This window comes from Rattus rattus, chromosome 4, assembly GCF_011064425.1.
Source record: "Rattus rattus isolate New Zealand chromosome 4, Rrattus_CSIRO_v1, whole genome shotgun sequence".
NCBI lineage: Eukaryota > Metazoa > Chordata > Mammalia > Rodentia > Muridae > Rattus > Rattus rattus.
Window position 1 is genome coordinate 54,663,893 of NC_046157.1, and position 18,693 is coordinate 54,682,585.

Genomic DNA, 18,693 nt, shown 5'->3' on the forward strand with positions numbered 1-18,693 from the left:
ACCCCATCCAATTAATGATAGCTCAGATTGTTCCAAGCTTACATTCATGACTCAAGGTAGGGGGTTATGTTTTCAGAGGGCCAATGTGTTCCCAAACAACTCGCAGGCTAACAGGACTAAGCAGGCTTGTGTGTGTGTGTGTGACCCAGACTTTTATACAACATCTTTTTGAAAAATGTGTTCTGGGGGCCTAGAGAGATGGCCTAGGGGTTATGAGCATGTACTCCTCTTACAGAGGACCGGGTTCAATTCCCAGTACCCACATGGTGGCTCACAGCCATCTATGAGCCTCTGATTCCAGTACCAGACGATCAGATGTGCTCTTCTGACCTGTAGGAAAAGCACCCATGAACGTAAAATAAATTTAAAAATGTATTCTGCTTTTCTGGACACATGTCATCATTGTCGTTAGTGATAATCCCATACAGCAAGCAGTTCCCTCCCCCCCCTCCCCCTTTCTTTCTTGTCTTGAGATGTTGTTTCTCTGTGTGGCCTGACTGTCCTGGAACTTGCTCTGTAGACCAGGCTGATCTCCAACTGAGAGATCTGCCTGCCTCTGCCTCTTGAGCGCTGGGATTAAAGGCACCACCACTGCCTGCCCTAGCATTTTGTCTTTCACGTGTTCCAATCGCGATTACCTTTCCCCGGAGGAACATAGTTACAGTAGCTGCTTTAAAGTTCTTTGCATCGTAATTCCAATGCGTGGGCCACCCGGAGTTTGGCATCTGTTGGTGACTTCTTACCACAGGGTCCGGTTCTGTTTTCCTAGATACGTGGAATGCTGGGAGAGCATTTTGAGCATTACGCTGTGAGATTCTAGGTCTTGTTGGAAATCTCCTGATGGACATGGATCGTGTGGTGTCTGTTTTCCTGCAGGGATTCTGAGTCGATGGCTGACTTGAGGATTTAGAGCTCAAGCTCGTGGTCACCGTTTCAGGCTTCCACGTCAGCCAAATATCCCAAGCCTTTGCTGCAGTACCGTGGGCTTGTGCCACGTTTGTGACCCCGAGGGCCAGTCTCAGACTTGGGCTGTTCAGCCGTAAACCTTCTCTGGGTTGTTTTGAGCCAGTCCCAGGCACGTGCGCCCAAGACATGCATGGTTTTGCACACCCAACGCGAAGCTTGTTTTCGTTCTTACACTTCCTGAGGTCCCCACTCATTCTCTGGCTTCCAGGGACCATTCTTAGTTCTTCTGCTCAGAAGCATAGGGTCTGCCCACTGGTTCTTAAAAAAGAAAGGGCTCCCTGCTCTCCAGAGTGTCTTCTTCAAGTTTGGATTCTCCCTCAGTCTGGCTGCTTCTGTTTAGTTTGGGTTCAGAGTTTTTAGTTGTGGTTAAGGGAGCCTCGCTCCTTATCAATGGCAGATATTAGCAATTCCTTTTTGCTCACCACAGCAATGCAAGTGCTGTGTCCTTAGGTAATCCTCCCCTTATTTACATAGCTGCTGGGACATTTGTGTCCACGTTGCCTGGCAACGTTGTCCTCACTGCTGCCTACTAAGTGCCTGTTTGCAGCTTATTTATTTATTTATTTGTTTGTTTATTTGTTTGTTCATTTAATTTTACTCTTACGTGCATTCGTGTTTTGCTTGCATGTATGCCTGTGTGAGGGCGTTGGGTCCCCTGGAGCTGGAGTTACAGATAGTTGTGAGCTGTCATGTGGGTGCTGGGACTTGAACCCTGGTCCTCTGGAAGAACAGCCAGTGTTCTTAGCCACTGAGCCATCTCTCCAGCCCCTGACTGTTTGCTTCTTAATTAGTTTATTGAGGAGATAGTAGAATGTTCTAGGTGCTTTTTTAAGGTAAAAGGGAAAGGGTTGGGAGGATTATAAATGTATTTCTTTGGATCCAAGCCCTACTTTCAATTTTTTTTTAAACCAGACTATTCCATTTAATTAAGACTTGATTTGTTTGTATGAGATTTTTTATTTCAAAATCATTACAGAGCCATGGCAAATTTTGCAGGGGGGTAAAATCCATTAACTATTTCTCAGCTACATGTCTCATAAGTATGGTTAAGACATCAGGAATTTGACAGTGTTTCTCTCTCTCTCTCTCTCTCTCTCTCTCTCTCTCTCTCTCTCTCTCTGTGTGTGTTGTGTGTCTGTCTGTCCTTTGGGATATCTGTATCACTCTGTCTTACAGTGATAGCTTGTAGTGTGGCATCTGCATCTTTTTGTCAACTGGCTTTAGTAAGCTGAGGAGTTCCACACAAGCAACCGCTCCTTCCTTCCAGACCTGCATGCGAAGGGCTGTAGTAAAGGTGTGTGAATTTGCATAGCCTTCGAAAACGTAACTCCTAGCTCTTTCCCCATGCATCTAATTTGATGGTGCACAAGTCCCATTTAGTATAGTCCTCCCCAGAAAGCTTCTGTCGTCAGTTTAGCGAAGAGTCATGGTGTCCACGAGAATGGAGAAGCCCATAGTCATTCTGCCATCCATCCTTGGCCCCCCAGAGACCCTGGTCCCCAGAGAGCCTGGACTCTCTGAACCTTCGGAGTCCACACGTATCAGCCCATTAATCTGCTGTGCTCTTCCCCTTGCTTTCCCTGAGCCGTCTGGGATCCGGGCATGTGGGCCCTGTGGCCCTGACTGGCAGGTTTCTGAGCTTCTGCCAGATAGCTTCAAACCCAGGGGGAAGACAGAAAGTGCAGGCAGGGGTCACGGGAATGAGGCGGTGTTGGGGAGTATGGTGGAGGGGTACAGTTCACAGTTCAGAGCAGCCTCGAACCTGGTAGTCCCTATGGCCTGTCTTTTAATTTTTGATTTTATGTGTATGGAGTTTCGCTTGCATCTATGTCTATGCACTGTGTGCATGCAGTGCCTGAGAAGTCCAGAAGAGGGCAGCACTGCCCGCTGGAGTTCCAGGTGGTTGCGAGGTACCTGTGGGTTCTTGGAATTATAAGAACAACTCCAGCCTCCATGTCTGACTTTATTGTATGGTCTGTCACCTTCTAGATTTAGGGTGCCTTGTTTTCGGTATTGTTTCCGTTTGTTTGTTTTATTGAGTGCCCACTCCTTTCCAGGTTCTGTTCTGGGCCCCTCCTTCATCAGGAGCCTAGAGCAAGAGGAAACAATATAAGTATAGTGTCCAGCTTTCCTGATAATTCAGTTTTTGTGGGAAAGCGTAGAATTAAGATCAAAAGCAAATGAACTATCTATGTTACTCGAGCTATTATGATAAACATTAAGGAAGACATCAGGGTGGAGTTGAGTTCTGCAGGAGAGGTTGGTATTTCAAATCCAAAGGCTGGAGAAGGCCTTCTTGCTGGCACCATGGTGCCTTCCGGTGTCAGTGATCTGAGGGAATTAGCAAGACAGATGCCAGGAAGGGGGGATTCCAGGCAGAAGGGAGAGCACAAGTAGGGCTCTCAGATAGGCCAAGGAAGCCCAAATACCACTGGGATTTCTTTTCTCTTTCTTTTTTTCTTTTTAAAGATCTATTTATTGAATATATAAAAGCACACTGTAGCTGTCTTCAGACACACCAGAAGAGGGCATCAGATCCCATTACAGATGGTTGTGAGCCACCATGTGGTTGCTGGGAATTGAACTCAGGACCTCTGGAAGAGTGGTCAGTGCTCTAACCACTGAGCCATCTCTCCTGCTCCATCCACTGGGATTTCAATATTAAAAGCTAGACTCTCCCCAGTCACCTCCCGGTTGTAATAGCTGTCTCGATCTGAGTGAGCGTCCCCCTGAAAATGAGAAAGAAATCAGTGCTGATCAGATGTCCCAGCTGGAGAGCGACTACAGGTCTCAGGCTCTTAACCAAAACGCCTGTGTCTCAGTCAGGGCTTCTATTCCTGCACAAACATATGGCCAAGAAGCAAACTGGGGAAGAAAGGGTTTCTCCAGCTTACACTTTCACATTGCTGTTCATCACCAAAGGAAGTCAGGACTGGAACTCCAGCAGGTCAGGAAGCAGGAGCTGATGCAGAGGCCATGGAGGGATGTTACTCACTGGCTTCCTCCCCCTGGCTGGCTCAGCTTGCTCTCTTATAGAACCCAGGACCACCAGCCCAGGGATGGCACCACACACAATGGCCTGGGTCCTCCCCACTTCATCACTAGCTGAGAAAATGCCTTACAGCTGGATCTCATGAAGGCATTTCCACAATCGAGACTCCTTTTTATGTGATAACTCCAGCTTGTGCCAAGTTGACACACAAAACCAGCCAGGACAGCCTGGGACTGGGAAGTGTCTCAGATTTCAGATGCTAAGATATCGGAGATATTTTGGGGACGGGACCCAAATATAAATGCGTAATTCCCTTATATTTCATATACATCTCCCACACAGCCTGGGGCTGACTTTACCCACTGTCTTTAAGGCATCTGTGTTTGTTGTGGGAAGAAAAGTGTGCAGCCTTCTACACGCATATTGATGTGGTCGGGGATACTAAACCTCCATCTTTGGTGGGGCTGTTTGTATTTAATCTAGATTTCTACATTTTTATCTGTCTTCCCATGCTTATGTCTGTCCTTCCTGCCTGAGGACTTTCACCCTTACTCGGGACTGCATGGTGACTGTTCATCAGAGGTTCTGATCACCTCTGGTTTTTATTGAACTCGATACACAGACGCCTATTTACTAACTCTGACCCAAGTGCAGAGCTTATGATCTTTCGTAGAGAATTGTTTTAAAGGTCACCTTCTGCCCTGAAATAATGGAAGCCATTCTCACCAAAAAAAAAAATCCAGGTTTCGTGTGTTTGTAATAAAAATAAAGCACAAGCCGCAGGTGGGATGGAACAGTCAGGTGTAGGGGTGGCTGGCATCTTACCTGCGTGGGGGCAGGGCTGTGGGTCAGCGGCTCTAGGGGCAGTTTGTCTCCTCTGCAGGGAGCAGTTTTCATTTTTTCAGCCTTATGTTATTTACAGAGCTCACCCCACTCCCGGCCTGCACTACAGGGGCCTTCAGGGGAAAGCTTTTAAATTGAGGAGTGCTTCTGGAGCCCCTAGGACCTCGCTTTTCTTCACTTTGGTTGTTTTCCACTTGGTGCTGACTGTGCCAAGGTCGTCCCCTGAGACTCTGTCCTGCTAGGATTTAGGAGACTTGTCTTTTGGTTCCTACACCACAGATAAAAGTGGCTTCCTCCCTACCTTGGTGCATGAAGAGAATCGCGCTGCTAACCGTGCTATTAATCCGGCAGAGCTGTCAGCGTGATGCATGGACTGGTATAATTCTTGCCTGTTAGGCCATTTCCTTTAGGCGCCCTCTCTCGGGGGCTTTTAAGTTGATTAGTTTTCTCTTGGCTGAGGGAAGCCTACCCAGAGAGCTCACGTTTATGCTTGCGGCCTTTTGATGGATGCGTGATGCGGGTGGGACAGAGTGACAAGAGCCTCGTTTCTCCTTCCAGCCAGTCTGTGCATTGTGATCCTTTCCGTCTTTCAATTCCAACACGCGCGAGTCTCAGACTGAGATGCAACTGTTTTCAGTCTTCTGTTCACTGACAAAACAGCGCAGAAGACATTGTACCCAACTTAGCATTTCGGAAACCCAGGACCGTGGGATTGGTGGTTCAGTGTCATTTGCTTAGCAGGCACGAGGCCCCCGGGTTCAAACTCAACCCCTCCTCCTCCCTGAAAAGAAAGACCCAGGTGAGGTGGCGTGTAGCTCCACAGAGAACACGTGTTTGGCATGTGCAAGGTTCTCTGCTGGATTCCTAACTCCTCAAATGTAAATGAAACGAACACACGAATTCTAGGAAATTGGCCATGGTCTTTAGTATTAGTAAAATCTGTGTTTACTTCTGCTTGAAAACACGTAGCAAGGAGTTAAGGTGTATCATGGTCTTCCATGGACCTTCACCCTTTTCATTTTCCTCATGCAGCTTAAGAGACATCAGCCAGAGAGGCGTGAGCTTACTGCTTTGGGACGTACTCCCTGCTAGTGAAAAGGGGGTCATCTCTCCTGGGAGAGCCCTTTGAGAATCATGGGGTGTGCATAGCCGGGATATGCTAGTACAGGGATAGCTTAACCCCTGGTATCCGGATGATTCACCAGCACACAACCTGGAGGTTTTCCCCGTGTGCGAACATCATAGTACAGTAAGATATCTTGTCAGAGCTGAAGCCATGTTCGAGTCAGCAGTGGGACTCTAGTGATTTCTGGACCAAAAGGAAGGTGCCTTACATTAGTACATTTCCATCTCTTTTCGCTGTGGTCTTCAACCTCATTTCCTGTTTCCTCAGGCACCTTTTAACTGTTTCTGTGACTGTGTCCTTTCCATGGCAGAAGGTCGGTTTCCTAAGCGTAGAGACTATGACCCTGTCATTTACTGCTCACCTCTGGCTTCTAGGATGCTTGTAGGCCCTCAGCGGCTGTCTCTTGAATGCCCGGATCTGCATGCAGGTGACAGAGCTAGCGCAGGGCTTCCCAGGAAGACCCTATTCTTCTTCTTTGACCTAATCTGTTTTCATGTGTGTTGTCTTGAGTGTACACACTTGGGAGAGAAACGGCCAGACTTCAGGAGCCAGGGTAAAGGCCACATAGAGTCACAGTTGTGAAGCTGTGAAGATCCCCCACTCCCACCCCCTTTCTTGCAGTTACAGGTGACAGAATTGTGCCATCGGGTCAGGGATGGAGACTGGGAATGTGGTCTGGGAGGACTGAGTGAACCTGGACTGTCCCTCTAGGCTGGATCCCACTCTCTGGTTTTGCAGTGTGTGTTTCTGTCTTGGGGCCACTGTGTACCAGACTCATGTTCACAGGTTGGATTCGCTCCCGGATTTAAACCCATTAGTCAGCTGCCGAGCGAGGTTTGCATTTTGTCCTTCCTTTGCCCCTCCTCTCTGCCCTCCCACACATCAGAGGTATCAGAGTGGCTGGGAAATGAACGGTAGCAGTCTATTTTCCTTATGATTTTGAATGTTAGGAAAAATTGATTAGATAGGCATCTCGAAGTTTTCTAGTTGTGATTGACTTGGGGAGTCTGAATAGAATGCAAAACAAACAAACAAAAAAGGCAAAAAAAAAAAGCCATCTCCCCCAAACCATGGAACAGATAAAATGACTTAGGTAAAACCAAGAAAACAGAAGCCCTGGCAGGGAACGAGAGAGAAAATGCTCCTTCGTACTTTAGTTTTCAGTGAGAGTCCACTTTACAATGTGTCACCGTGAGGCTTCAGAAGAGAGCCAAGGTGAGCACTGGGGTCACTGCACAGGAGCAGCGCCTGGGTGTCTCCTGGCTTCTACTCTTTGGGCAAAGACAGCTCTCTCATTATTGAATTTATGTGAGTGATTCACCCCTCTGGGGTCTATCTCAATAGAAAATGATTTTCTCACCTGTTGCCAGGTATCATCAGTCTGCGTCCACGTATGGGGCCAAAGCACGTATCAGTGTTATTTGTTTACCTAACCCCAGACCCAAAGTGTCTGCTCATCCTGACCCTGAGCCCTTACTCCAAAGGTTTTTGTACCCATTTTAATACAGACTCAATTGTCTCGTTCTTTTTCTACAGACCATAAAACCATGGGAAACGCAGAAAGCCAAAATGTAGACCACGAGTTTTATGGAGAAAAGCATGCCAGCTTGGGGCGGAAGCACACATCACGCTCCCTGCGACTGTCGCACAAGACCCGGAGGACGCGGCATGCTTCCTCCGGGAAGGCGATCCACAGGAACTCCGAAGTGAGCACGCGGTCCAGCAGCACCCCCAGCATCCCCCAGTCCCTGGCCGAAAATGGCTTGGAGCCCTTTTCCCAAGAAGGCGCCCTAGACGACTTCGGGGACCCCATCTGGGTGGACCGAGTGGATATGGGCTTGAGACCCGTGTCTTACACGGATTCTTCTGTCACTCCCAGCGTAGACGGCAGCATCGTCCTCACGGCAGCCTCTGTGCAGAGCATGCCAGACTCGGAGGAGAGCCGGCTTTACGGGGATGACGCTGCGTACTTGGCTGAGGGAGGCAGGAGGCAGCGTCCCTATACATCCAACGGGCCCACGTTCATGGAGACAGCGAGCTTTAAGAAGAAACGCTCTAAATCTGCAGACATCTGGCGGGAGGACAGCCTGGAGTTCTCACTCTCAGATCTGAGCCAAGAACATTTAACAAGCAACGAAGAAATCTTGGGCTCCGCGGAAGAGAAGGATTGCGAGGAGGCTCGGGGGATGGAAACAGGGGCGAGCCCCCGGCAGCTCAGCACCTGTCAGCGAGCCAACTCCCTGGGTGACTTGTATGCTCAGAAGAACTCCGGGGTGAAGGCTAACGGAGGACCGAGAAACAGATTTTCGAGCTACTGCCGGAATTTGGTGTCGGATATTCCCGATCTTGCAAAGCATAAGATGCCACCGGCTGCTGCAGAGACTCCGACGTACAGTAATTATAACACGCTTCCCTGTAGGAAGTCGCACTGTCTTTCCGAGGGTGCCACCAACCCACAAATTAGCCTTAGCAAGAGCATGCAAGGCAGAAGAGCGAAAACCACCCAGGTAAAAACCGCAGATTCCGTGTGAGTTTCGGAAGTGGGGCGCGCGACTCCTAGAGTGCGTGATTTGCTCTTGCCAGTTTGTCCTTTTTAAATCGGGCTGTACCCGGGTCTGCCTGGCAGCTGCTGCAGCCGGCATCGCTTCTGCTGCGCCCCTCTTACGGTTCTGTGGGTAAGGGGTGGGGATTAAGGGGTGTGTGTGTGTGTAGCAGGGCGTGCTAGGAATGGCAATAGAGCTATTAAGTTCATACTGGGAAACTGCCTCTCAACGCAGTCCCTCCCTGGTGGGACTTTGTCTCTTGCTTCATCCTCTCCGGGCAAGCAGGCACGGTGGGTTGCAGGCACCCGGAGCTGGTATCCACCTTGCAGCAGGTGGGAAGAAGTCTGCGGGCAGCTCCTCGGAAGAGGCATTTTTGATTCAGGGCAGTCTGTGGTCACTTGTCAGCTTCTCCCCGGCATTGGCAGGCTTGCTGTCTTACCAGGAGCCATTTCAATTTCCTGTTCCTTGCAATGCAGCCAGCCCCGTCTCTGGAGGGAGGTGTAGCAGGAGGAATAATATGGGTGGGTTCCCAGTTTCTAGTTTGCAGCCAAATTGTTTGACCTTGGGCAAACCCTGACTTCCGAGAGGCTCCCCCTGGAAGGATGAAGGGGCTTAGGGGCTTGCTCGGCAGTTTAATGCAGGAGAGAGTGGGTAGGAGCAGACTTGTTAAGAGACTCAAAAGGTGTCTTACTTGGGGAAGGATGGCCCACTAACTTGTCGGCAAGGATACCAGGAGTGATTGTCAGACGGTGCTGCATGCTTTGGACCTTGCTGATGCTACAGTTCCTGGCGACAGACTTTGGGGAGCTTGGGTTTCTGACCAGGTTAGGAAGCGGGTAGTGGATTGTGCTTCTGATCGGAGAGCGGGTGGGCTCCTCTGCTCGGAAAGACACTGTGGACATCTGAGGTGACCTGAAGAGGCTCTTTCACTTTGACCTGCCCAGTGTGGGCAGTGCTGCACCCCGGCCAGTTTGAATCGAAGGGGCACAGGCAGTGTTACCTTTAAGGTGGGCGGGGGGTGGAGGGCCTGCAGTGACACGAGTTTCACCCTGAAGAACCCTGAAGAGGGGGTTTGCTGACGCCGAAGCCAGTCTCCTGGACCCTTTACTTCTTCCTACCTGGTTGACTCTGGGCAAGTTAGTGCTTATTTTAAAGCCTTGATTTTTTCCACCTGTCTAAGTGGAGGTGTTGGGACTGGGGGCTCGACTCCGTGAGTGGCTCAGTGGCTTGCACGAGCATCTGTGTTGGATCCTCTGCATCATGGCTGCACACACCTAGTAGGGGTAATAAATGATAGGACTATTGGAGAGAATGGAGTCTTGCACGAGTTGCGAAGCCTAGGACTTAGGGAGCAGCCAGGTGCAGGGAATTTGGTCACCGGTGAAGCACGCAGCACTGGTCGTTGTGCTGTGCGGGTAGGTGACTCGGGCTGTTGGACGTTTGTGCCCAGATCTTTAACCTCTCTTTTCTCTGATTTGAGATTATGACAAGAGTGAGATAAAGTGGCAGGTTAACACCTGTGGTCCCCTAACAACCCTGAGGTTCACTACTAAGAGGTCAGTGAGGCAGGTCGAGACAGGTGACCTGTTAAAGGGTCCCATGAAAAGCACTGAAGGGCGACCATGAAACTGCCTGCATCAGATTGGTATGGCCTGCCTTGAGCTTGGCAAAGAGTGTGCTGCCTGTGTCAACACCTCTGCCTGGACTGAGTTAGCCCATGCCCTGTGTAAGGTTGGAGAGGCCTGCCCAGCTGACACCAGAGATAGCTGGACCTCGACTTAGCCTCACATGCTGCTGCCCTTAAATGCCAGCCACCTGTGGAGGAGGGGCAAAGTGAGACAGTGCTCCCCTCTTAGCTCCAACTCCCCAGAGAACTCTCCTGGGAGAGAGACTGCGGTGTGAAATCTTCATCCCTTGGCTTGCGACTTCCCAAGTTAATATACAGAAGTGAGATCATCTAAGTGTGGTGTCTCATAAAGCCACCGCTTAATGTGATGCAAAGCGCTGCAGACAAGGATTCTAAGAGGGCCATTAGCATGCGGGCTTGTCTGCTCGTCCACTGGATGACCTTGGGTAAGTCACTTCCTCCTTAGCTCCTTCCCTGTCCAGGGAGGGTGACACCATCCTCCAGCAGGGCTGTATTAGGTGAGCCAAAAGGGCTGTCATGCTTGGAAACCTCTTGTGGAGCTTAAGAAGCGAACGGAAGTATTATTTTGGTATTGACATTATACATTGAGTAAGGATCTTTAATGACTTGAAACAAACCCCAGAATTATGCACAACACTATCCATCCACCCACATTTTCCTAGTCTAAGTTGGAGCCCACTGTGTTCCAAACAGTGTATTTTAAGAGACAGTGGGTGTGGAGGGTTCCTTGAAAAGAATTCTTCTTTTTCTCTTCAAAGTTTTTGACCCAAGGGACCTCTGTAGCAGGCTTGAATCATAGATCTTAGGCTCCTTGTCGGCCCTGCTGATGCTGTCCAGTCTCTAACAGCCCTGTCAGCCACTTCACTCCCACTGGAAAAAGCTCCTGGCAAACATTTGGCTAAGAGCACGACCTCTCAGCTTGGAGAAAATACACTGGATCCAAACTAATGCGGACAATTTCATTTGATTCGAAAATGATCAAAAAAAGAGGTGTTGGCCACTCTCCCTGTTTTTGGTGTGTGTTCAGTGGTTGGATTTGTTTCCGAAATGGGCAGGCTGTGGTGTTGACATGGAAGCTTTGGAAGTAGCACACAGGATGGCCTCGGTATCTGGCACATGATTATTTGGTTCATGTGTTTGGACAGTGCGCTTTCTATGTGTACACATGTCACATGTAGTTCGTGCTGAGAGCTTCCCACTGTTGGAACAGGGTTTACTTACTGATTTCAACACAGTGCACAATAGGATGCTCACTGGATTTAACTGATGGCTTCATGGATTTTTGATCTGATCTCAGCCCTTTGGTTAGTCTTTTTTGGTAACAGACTAAGGAGAGAGCAGCCTGGGGTCACGCAGAATCAAGGGTATCATCAGGTCTGAGTTTGAAGTTTTCGCTTATTGCTTTCTGGTTATTTAACCTCATGAATTTGGGTGGGTTCCTTTTTAAAGAAAGCTTATAGGAAGGTTCACCATTCTAGGACATAATGACTGTAAACCCTAGAACACTGGCTCTTGAAGGTCACAGGTACCCACTAAATAGTGGATTTAGAAGGGAGGGCAAGGCTTGGCTTCATGTTCTGGAGTCCCACTCTTCTGCAGCTCTGAGGCTTTCAAAGGATGAGTAGGAGAGAGGAGACATGGCATTGGTGATCTGCCTTGTGGCCAGGCACAGAATGTCTATGGAGTCCATGGGGGAAGCGTTGGCTTGGAGCCATTGCGCATCCTTGAGGAACCTGTAGTGAACCCAGATAGGAGATGGGAGATTGTGACTTGGCTCTACTAAGCCTGTTGCAAGGAGCCACAGAACCTAGAGGGCTGCAAGGAGATCTGGGCTGAGGGGTGATGGCCAGAAGCCAACATCTCAGAATCCCCCAGAGAGAACAGGAAGAGGTGGGGGACTCTGTTAGAGCTTAGGGATTCACTCCAGCGTAGTTTCAAGATACCAACTTCCTGGAGGAGCCTCACAGACCCTCTCCATCTGACTCTGTAGCTTTTCAGGGAAGAGTGATTGTCTTGGGGTTACACAGCTGTGAAGAGACACCATGACCACGGCAACTCTTATAACATAAATTGTTTCACTGGGGCTGGCTTACAGATTCAGAGGTTCAGCCTGGTATCATTGTGGTGGAAAGCATAGTGGCACCTGGGCGGACATAGTGCTGGAGAAGTTGAGAGTTCTACATCTGGATCTGCATGCAGCTGGAAGAGAGAGTGACACTGGACTTGGCTTGAGCTTCTGAAATCTCAAAGCCCCCCCCACCAGTGACACACTTCCTCCAACAAGGCCACGCCTCCTATTCCTTTCAGATAGTTGGTAACCAAGTCATTTTTATTCAAACCAGCAGAAAGGATGACCTAAAGAAATTAGGTGTAAGATCTCAACCCTTGGGTCTTCCGCATTTCCTTCCAAGGCACTTCTACAACGGAAGAGGCACCTCTCATAGCCGTAGACTAAGGTTAAAGTCCTCAATTCTGGTGAAGGGAAAATATCCTTCTTGCTCAAGAAGGAAATTAGTGCTACCCATTCCCAGTGAGATGACTAGGAAAATTCTAGAAGCCGTCCCTGGCATTTCCTTTGATCATCGAATAGTAAGGTTGTGGTCTTACTCAGATAGGCAGCCTAGTATTAGATCCCAGCAGGATTGAGTTCCTTGAAAAATCACTTTGATTTTAAAAAGTTTGTTTTGTTTGGCCTTACCTTAAATGACTCAGACATAAGTGTGTTGCCTGAACTGATAATTGGCCCCTGTAGGCGAATGAGTCTTTACCAGCGTCCTAGGCACTTTGAGAACCAGCTGAAAACCTTTCTTGTACTTTTGTTCTAATATAGATCAGACTTCTGTGTATCGTCTTTGGGTCCCCTAAGTCCATTTAGAGATGCCTGGCTAAGAGTTCTTTTGTTTAATGCTAGAGAGCTGGCCCTGCAGTCAAGAGCACTGGCTGTCCTTGCAGAGGACCTGGGTTCAGTTCCCAGCACAAACAGACCTACAACTGCAACTCCAGTTTCAGGAAATCTGATACCTGCTTCGGGCCTCAGTGGGCTCCTGCATACACACTCAGGCACACAGACATTTAAAATAAAATAAGTCTCTTTTCAAGGAATACTTTAACACTAAATTTACTAAATACTAAATTTACTTTAATACTAAATGGTTTCTTAAATTAATGCCTCACGAGACAAAATATTTTCATAGAGAATCTATATTTTAAACTCCCCCTTTTTTCTTCTACCTTATGGTGTTTCTGTTTGTTTGTAATCTGTCTGTTTGTCTGTCTTCTTTGTATTTCTCGTCTCTGTCTTACTTTTTTTTGGCATCTAACTTCTGCCTGAGATACTTGTTTTGAAAACAAGCCCTTCCATTTCCGACAAGGATGTCTGACTTCTTTGCCAAGATCTCTTTGGAGGAGGCAGGCGGTAGGTGGGCAGTTGGGGGACCGGCTGACAGCGGCTCTCCTCAGACCACTTTGTGCACTTCAGAAATATTTTAGACACCAAGGGGCCTCTGTTTCTGTGAGCCAGGTCTTGAATGGTCACTACTTTAGCAATTGAAGTAGAACTGTAAGAGATGCTCATTCATTCATCCGAAATTCAGACTAGCCCGTTTCATATTCATGTAAATCTATACATTTACCTTTTCATCATCTGAAATTAAAGACGGTGGTGTGGATGAGAGATTTCGTTTGGTGTGTGCGTCTGGTTCTGTGACTTCTGATCTGCAGGAGGGCATCGGCGTCTCCACTCCGTTTCTCATCCCTTTACAGGATGCTGCTTGGCCATACTCTGTAGGATTCAGCCTCTGCACAGGGAGCTGGGAGAGGAAGAGTGGCAGGGACAAACCCCTACAGGTATCGTAGGGACCCCAGGGCTGTTCCTGGATTGCTACTCATGTTTATCAAAAGAAGTTGGGAAAGTTGGACCTTGTGAGAAATCATATGGTGTTTTGTTTTGTTTTTGCATCAGAATAGAAAGTCTGTGCTCCCTCAGTTGTGGAGTCAACCGTAATGTGTGAGGTGTGATTGTATAGACTAATGGGGGCGAAGGGCTGCAATCGCAATTAGCATCCCGAGAACAGGGATGCGAGGCCCTGCTGGATGTGGTCATGAAGCCAGCCTGCTTCATGTCTGACGGAGAGTATTCAGAACCCACTGAAGAACTGAGTATCAGCTGACCCACTTTTCATTCATCAACCGAGCATCATCAGTTGATGTCGGACCCCCACCATCAAGAGCGCTGGGTTCCTGTGATAACTCAGTTTCCCCCCTCGTTCATGTAAGTTCTTTAAAAATATTAAATAAAAAACTCAAATGAATTGTGGAGCTATCCCCAGAAGGCTCACAGAGCTGCTCAAAGTTGCAAATGTAAGCTTTACAGCGAAGACTCAACTTTCAGCAGAGCCCCAGGGAGCTTGGCAGTGACTAAACCTTTACATCAAACTCCGACGTTGTTCCGCGAGGAACTGTTTTCCTTTTCTCGAGATAGGGATGGGAAATGAGCAGCAGTAAGTTCATTCAGCAATTATTTTTGAAGAGCCTACCCCATGCCAGGCGCTATTCTTGGCGCTCGGGATGCGTTGACGAGGAAAACTCCAGAGCTCGTGGAGAGAGTTGTGGTGAGACGGGGGTGTTCGTGGCACAGACAAGAGAGCTCAATAGTAAGTGCGCCGTGCCACAGGAGCAAGGCTCCTGGACCAGGGTATACAGCAGGAGCTTCAGATTGGGAGCTCGGGGTGTGACCTCGAGGGAGGTCAGACTTGGGGCTTGAAGGCAAGGAGAGAGCTGGCTGTTGAGTTGTAAGATGGGAGGCTGCCCCACACATCCGAGGAGAGGCAAGGGGCCCGGTGTGGCTGCAGGAGGGCTGCGAAGGGAAACAGAGACGGTGCTGAGTAGTGGGCATGGCAACCGCAGGAGGGATACACAGAAAAGGAGGAAAGGATACTCCTGGAAAAGAGAGCTGTTGGAACCATGCCGTGGAAAGGGGTATCAGCAGCCAAGGCCCAAGTGTGGACACTGGACGTTTATTCAGGGTCTTGAGTGGCAGGCGCTGGAGAGCCTTCCGGTTGTACTGTCAAAGCTCATCTGGCAGCAGCGTGTGGCCCTGTCACGTGGAAGGAAGCCCCTTCTGATGTGGCTGTGAACCAGCAAGGGAGGAAGAGGACCGGGTAGGTGGCACAGGAAGTGGAGGGAGGAAGGATGACTTTCCGAGGTGGCAGCACATCCAGAGAGGGGCAGAAGGGTTGGGGATGAGTCATGCCAGGTGGAGTAGGAGCTACTCTCCAATCAGGAGTTACCTGAGGCAGCGCTCCCGGCATTGGCTACCGAGTGCTGGATTCCCTTTTTAGCTACCAAGATTCAGTTCTAGTGGTTGTACCGAGAGAAGCTGTGAGTCACTCCCACCGGCAGTCCTTAGAGGAGGAATGGCTGTCGGAAACTCAGAAATCCACGGAGCCACTGCCTTGGGAGAGGAAAAGGGAAGCGAGCGGGTCTCCTATTTCTATCAACTTAGTAGTGGCAGTCATCAGAAGTGCCCAATAACCGCTAATTCAGTGTACATTACGTCAACATTTTCTTACTTGCTGTGCTGTTTTGAGAGCACAAGGATGATTTTAAAGCGTCGTTAGCATTTCAAGCTCCCGCCTATCTGCCTGCGTGGTTTTCTCATGAGGTCTTGTTTGTACCAGATTCCTCAGAGACAAGCTCCCCTCCATGTTGGTACAGCTATGACCAGGCTGTGCCTTTCATCCCATGTAAGTAAGGGCTCAGGTGACGATGTTTTCACATGTTTTCTGTGTGCTGGTACAGGGTGCTGAGCATGTCTGAGGCACTTGTTCCTGGGTTGTTTTGACCGCACAGCATCCCATGAAATGCTTTCTTAAGTAGACAGAGGTGCAGTAGCCACAGGCACGGCTCTGTTGTCGAGGACTTGCCTGCTATATGCCAGGCTCAGGATTTCTGGCAGTGGAAAGAAACCAACATAGACCTTTGCTGGCCCCATTGTGTATATGAAGAAGCTGAAGCCCCGATCAGTATAGTCAAAGACTGGAACCGTCATTTTCTATACTGAGGTTACTAAAGGACAGTATACTGAGTATGTCCAGGAGATGGTGTGAACCTTTGGTGAGAGCCAAAAGAGGGGTGTGTGTGTGTGTGTGTGTGTGTGTGTGTGTGTGTGTATGTGTGTTGATGTGCAGTACATGTGACAGGGAAGCTTTATGTTTAGGAATAAGTAGGGGTAAGAAACATAGGAGGAGCAAGAGCCTTTGGTTCAAAGCCTCGCCAGGTCAACACTATACTGAAACCTGGTGAATTCTCCCAGTATGCATACAGTCTCTCTGGACGAGTGTATTTGAACTAAGCCAGATCCATCAGGGAAATTGGAGTGACCAAAAAAACAGTTTCTAATTGTGTTCTACTTATAGCTACAAGTGGCCAATTGATTTGCCGGTCTCTGGATTGTCCCAGGGCCCTTGCAACTTTGTAGCTAATTAGCTTTTCAAACCCCGTTCTGCACATGAGTCCTTGGTGCTTTTGTTTGTAATTCCCCAGGAGAAAGACCCAGAGCCTCGCTACTAGGCATCATCGGTACACAGTCTTCTGGTCCGGCGAGCTGGTTTCTAAGAGGGTGGAAACAGGCTTTTTTACCTCTTGAAATTTAGTACAAGAACTCATTTAAGCCTCATTGACCAGCTTAGGTAGCCCAGGAGTGACCTCGCCTGGCAGCTGCAGCAGGTTGCGCGTGCAGTAGGGAGGCACACACGCTCGTTTTGGGAAATTGCCAAGAGAATGGAAACTGGAGAGCTGGAGCACACTGGAAATCTGGTTGTGGGCCTTTGTCTCGGACAGTGAGCTGTGAGGACATCCCTGTCCTTTGGCTGTGGCTCACGATTGCTGGAGGTCTCTTCAATGCAGTTTTCTGGTAGGGACAGCTGACTCTGCTGATTTGCAGAAGCTTCAGCTAGGCTGAATGCTTTTTGGGGTGTCATTTTCATCATCTGTCTGGGGTCTCCCCACTTCCTTTCACTTTTTCCATTACACCCTTCCTCTCTGGTGCTCGGATCCCAGGGTCTCACAAGTGTTAAGGCTAGCCCTCTGCCACTAAGCCACAGCCCCAGATCTCCATGAACCTTTTTCCTCCCTCCTCTCCCTCCCTCTCCCTCCCTCCCTCCCTCCCTCCCTCCCTCCCTCCTTCCTCCCTCCCTTTTTCCCTTTTTATTTTCCTCAAGTTTTATATATATTCATATATATGTATATATGGTATACATGTATGTGTCTGTACATGTTTTTGCATGTATGGATGCAAGTGAGTACACATATGTGGGGAATATGCATGTTTTTGCATATATGGATGCACATTTGTGTGTGTGTGTGTCTGTGTCTGTCTGTCTGTCTGTCTTTCTGGTATTCCAAGTGAGCATTCCTCCCACTTGGCATTTACAAAGGTTGGTGGATCTTGAACTCTGATGACAAACACTTTAACCTCTGAGCCACCTCCCCAGCCCTACTTTGAATTTTGAATTTAGAATTTAGCGACTGACTAAGTAGGGTAGAAGAGACAGGCTGCTGAGATGTTTAGTTAGGTGGGGAGGATCACTGCATGTGACACAGACTACAAGGCCTCCAGGCCATTGCTTCCTGGTGTCAGTCTTCACCGCTGCTTGCTGCTTGGAAGAGCTGGATGGTTGCTAGGGACTTCTCCTTGTGGGAGAATCAGGTTTCTCAGTTTTGAACTGCCTAGAGCCTGAGAAAGGCTAGAGGAGCCTTTCCAAAAAAGATGACCAAAAGAACGCGTGTGTCACTGTGAGGAAAAGAGAGAAGCACATCCAGCAATGTCTCTAGCTGGGTGGACTCATCATCCACTGTGCTAGAGGATGCTAGAAGGTATCCAGGAGAGCCCGGGCTTCACGACTAAATAGAGGTTGGAGCAGGGCAGCTGACATCTGTTTCCCAATGGGTTAGGTCACACGTGGGGGGAATGTGCACAGCTCAGCCCAGTTACCTACTTCTGAGATGAGGTGGTAGGTCTTGGGCAGGTCCAGGGACACTCCCCAGTCATGACCCTAAGCCATGTGCTGTGAAGGAATGTGAGCTGAGCTGGGGCCTGCGTTCAAACACCAGTCACCACAGGCTTCCTACCTGGAGCAGTCCCATCAGTTTGGTGGCCATCTCAGAGCTGGACACACACGGCCTGCACCGTTGCAGGTGGCAGCTTCAGCTGGCATGAACAGATGTTCAGGTGTGACCTAGAGGTGAGCGTCCATGGAGTCCCTGACTCTCGGCTTAGGTGGAGACAAGGAGTGAATGGTTTGTGGGCATGTGGTAGACTGTAAAAGATGGGTGTCGAGAGCTGGCCAGCCAGCTCTTCCCCTCTGTGTCCTGTTTCTTCTGTATCCTGAAGTAGCTACTGTGCGGGCTATTGCCAGTGTGGCTTCTCAGAGTAGTTATCGCGGGCTCCTTCATACATTGTGTGGTGGTTTGAGTGAATTCTCCTCCACAGTCTCGGGCATTTGGATACTTTGTCCCCAGTTAGTGTTGCTGTTTGAGATCTTGGAGGTGTGGTCTTGGAGCAAGCAAATCTTGT

At 49.0% G+C, this 18,693-nt stretch overlaps 1 protein-coding gene across 1 annotated transcript in view; it reads left to right on the forward strand.

The window, feature by feature from the left end:
* The window catches only part of Tiam1 (TIAM Rac1 associated GEF 1), a 182,523-nt gene that overhangs the window by 57,000 nt on the left and 106,830 nt on the right, over nucleotides 1–18,693 (forward strand). Inside the window, exon 4 of the mRNA XM_032900461.1 lies at nucleotides 7,464–8,434. Coding sequence (XP_032756352.1) covers nucleotides 7,475–8,434 — 960 coding nt within the window. The 5' untranslated portion in view covers nucleotides 7,464–7,474. The remainder of the gene's footprint in view (nucleotides 1–7,463; nucleotides 8,435–18,693) is intronic.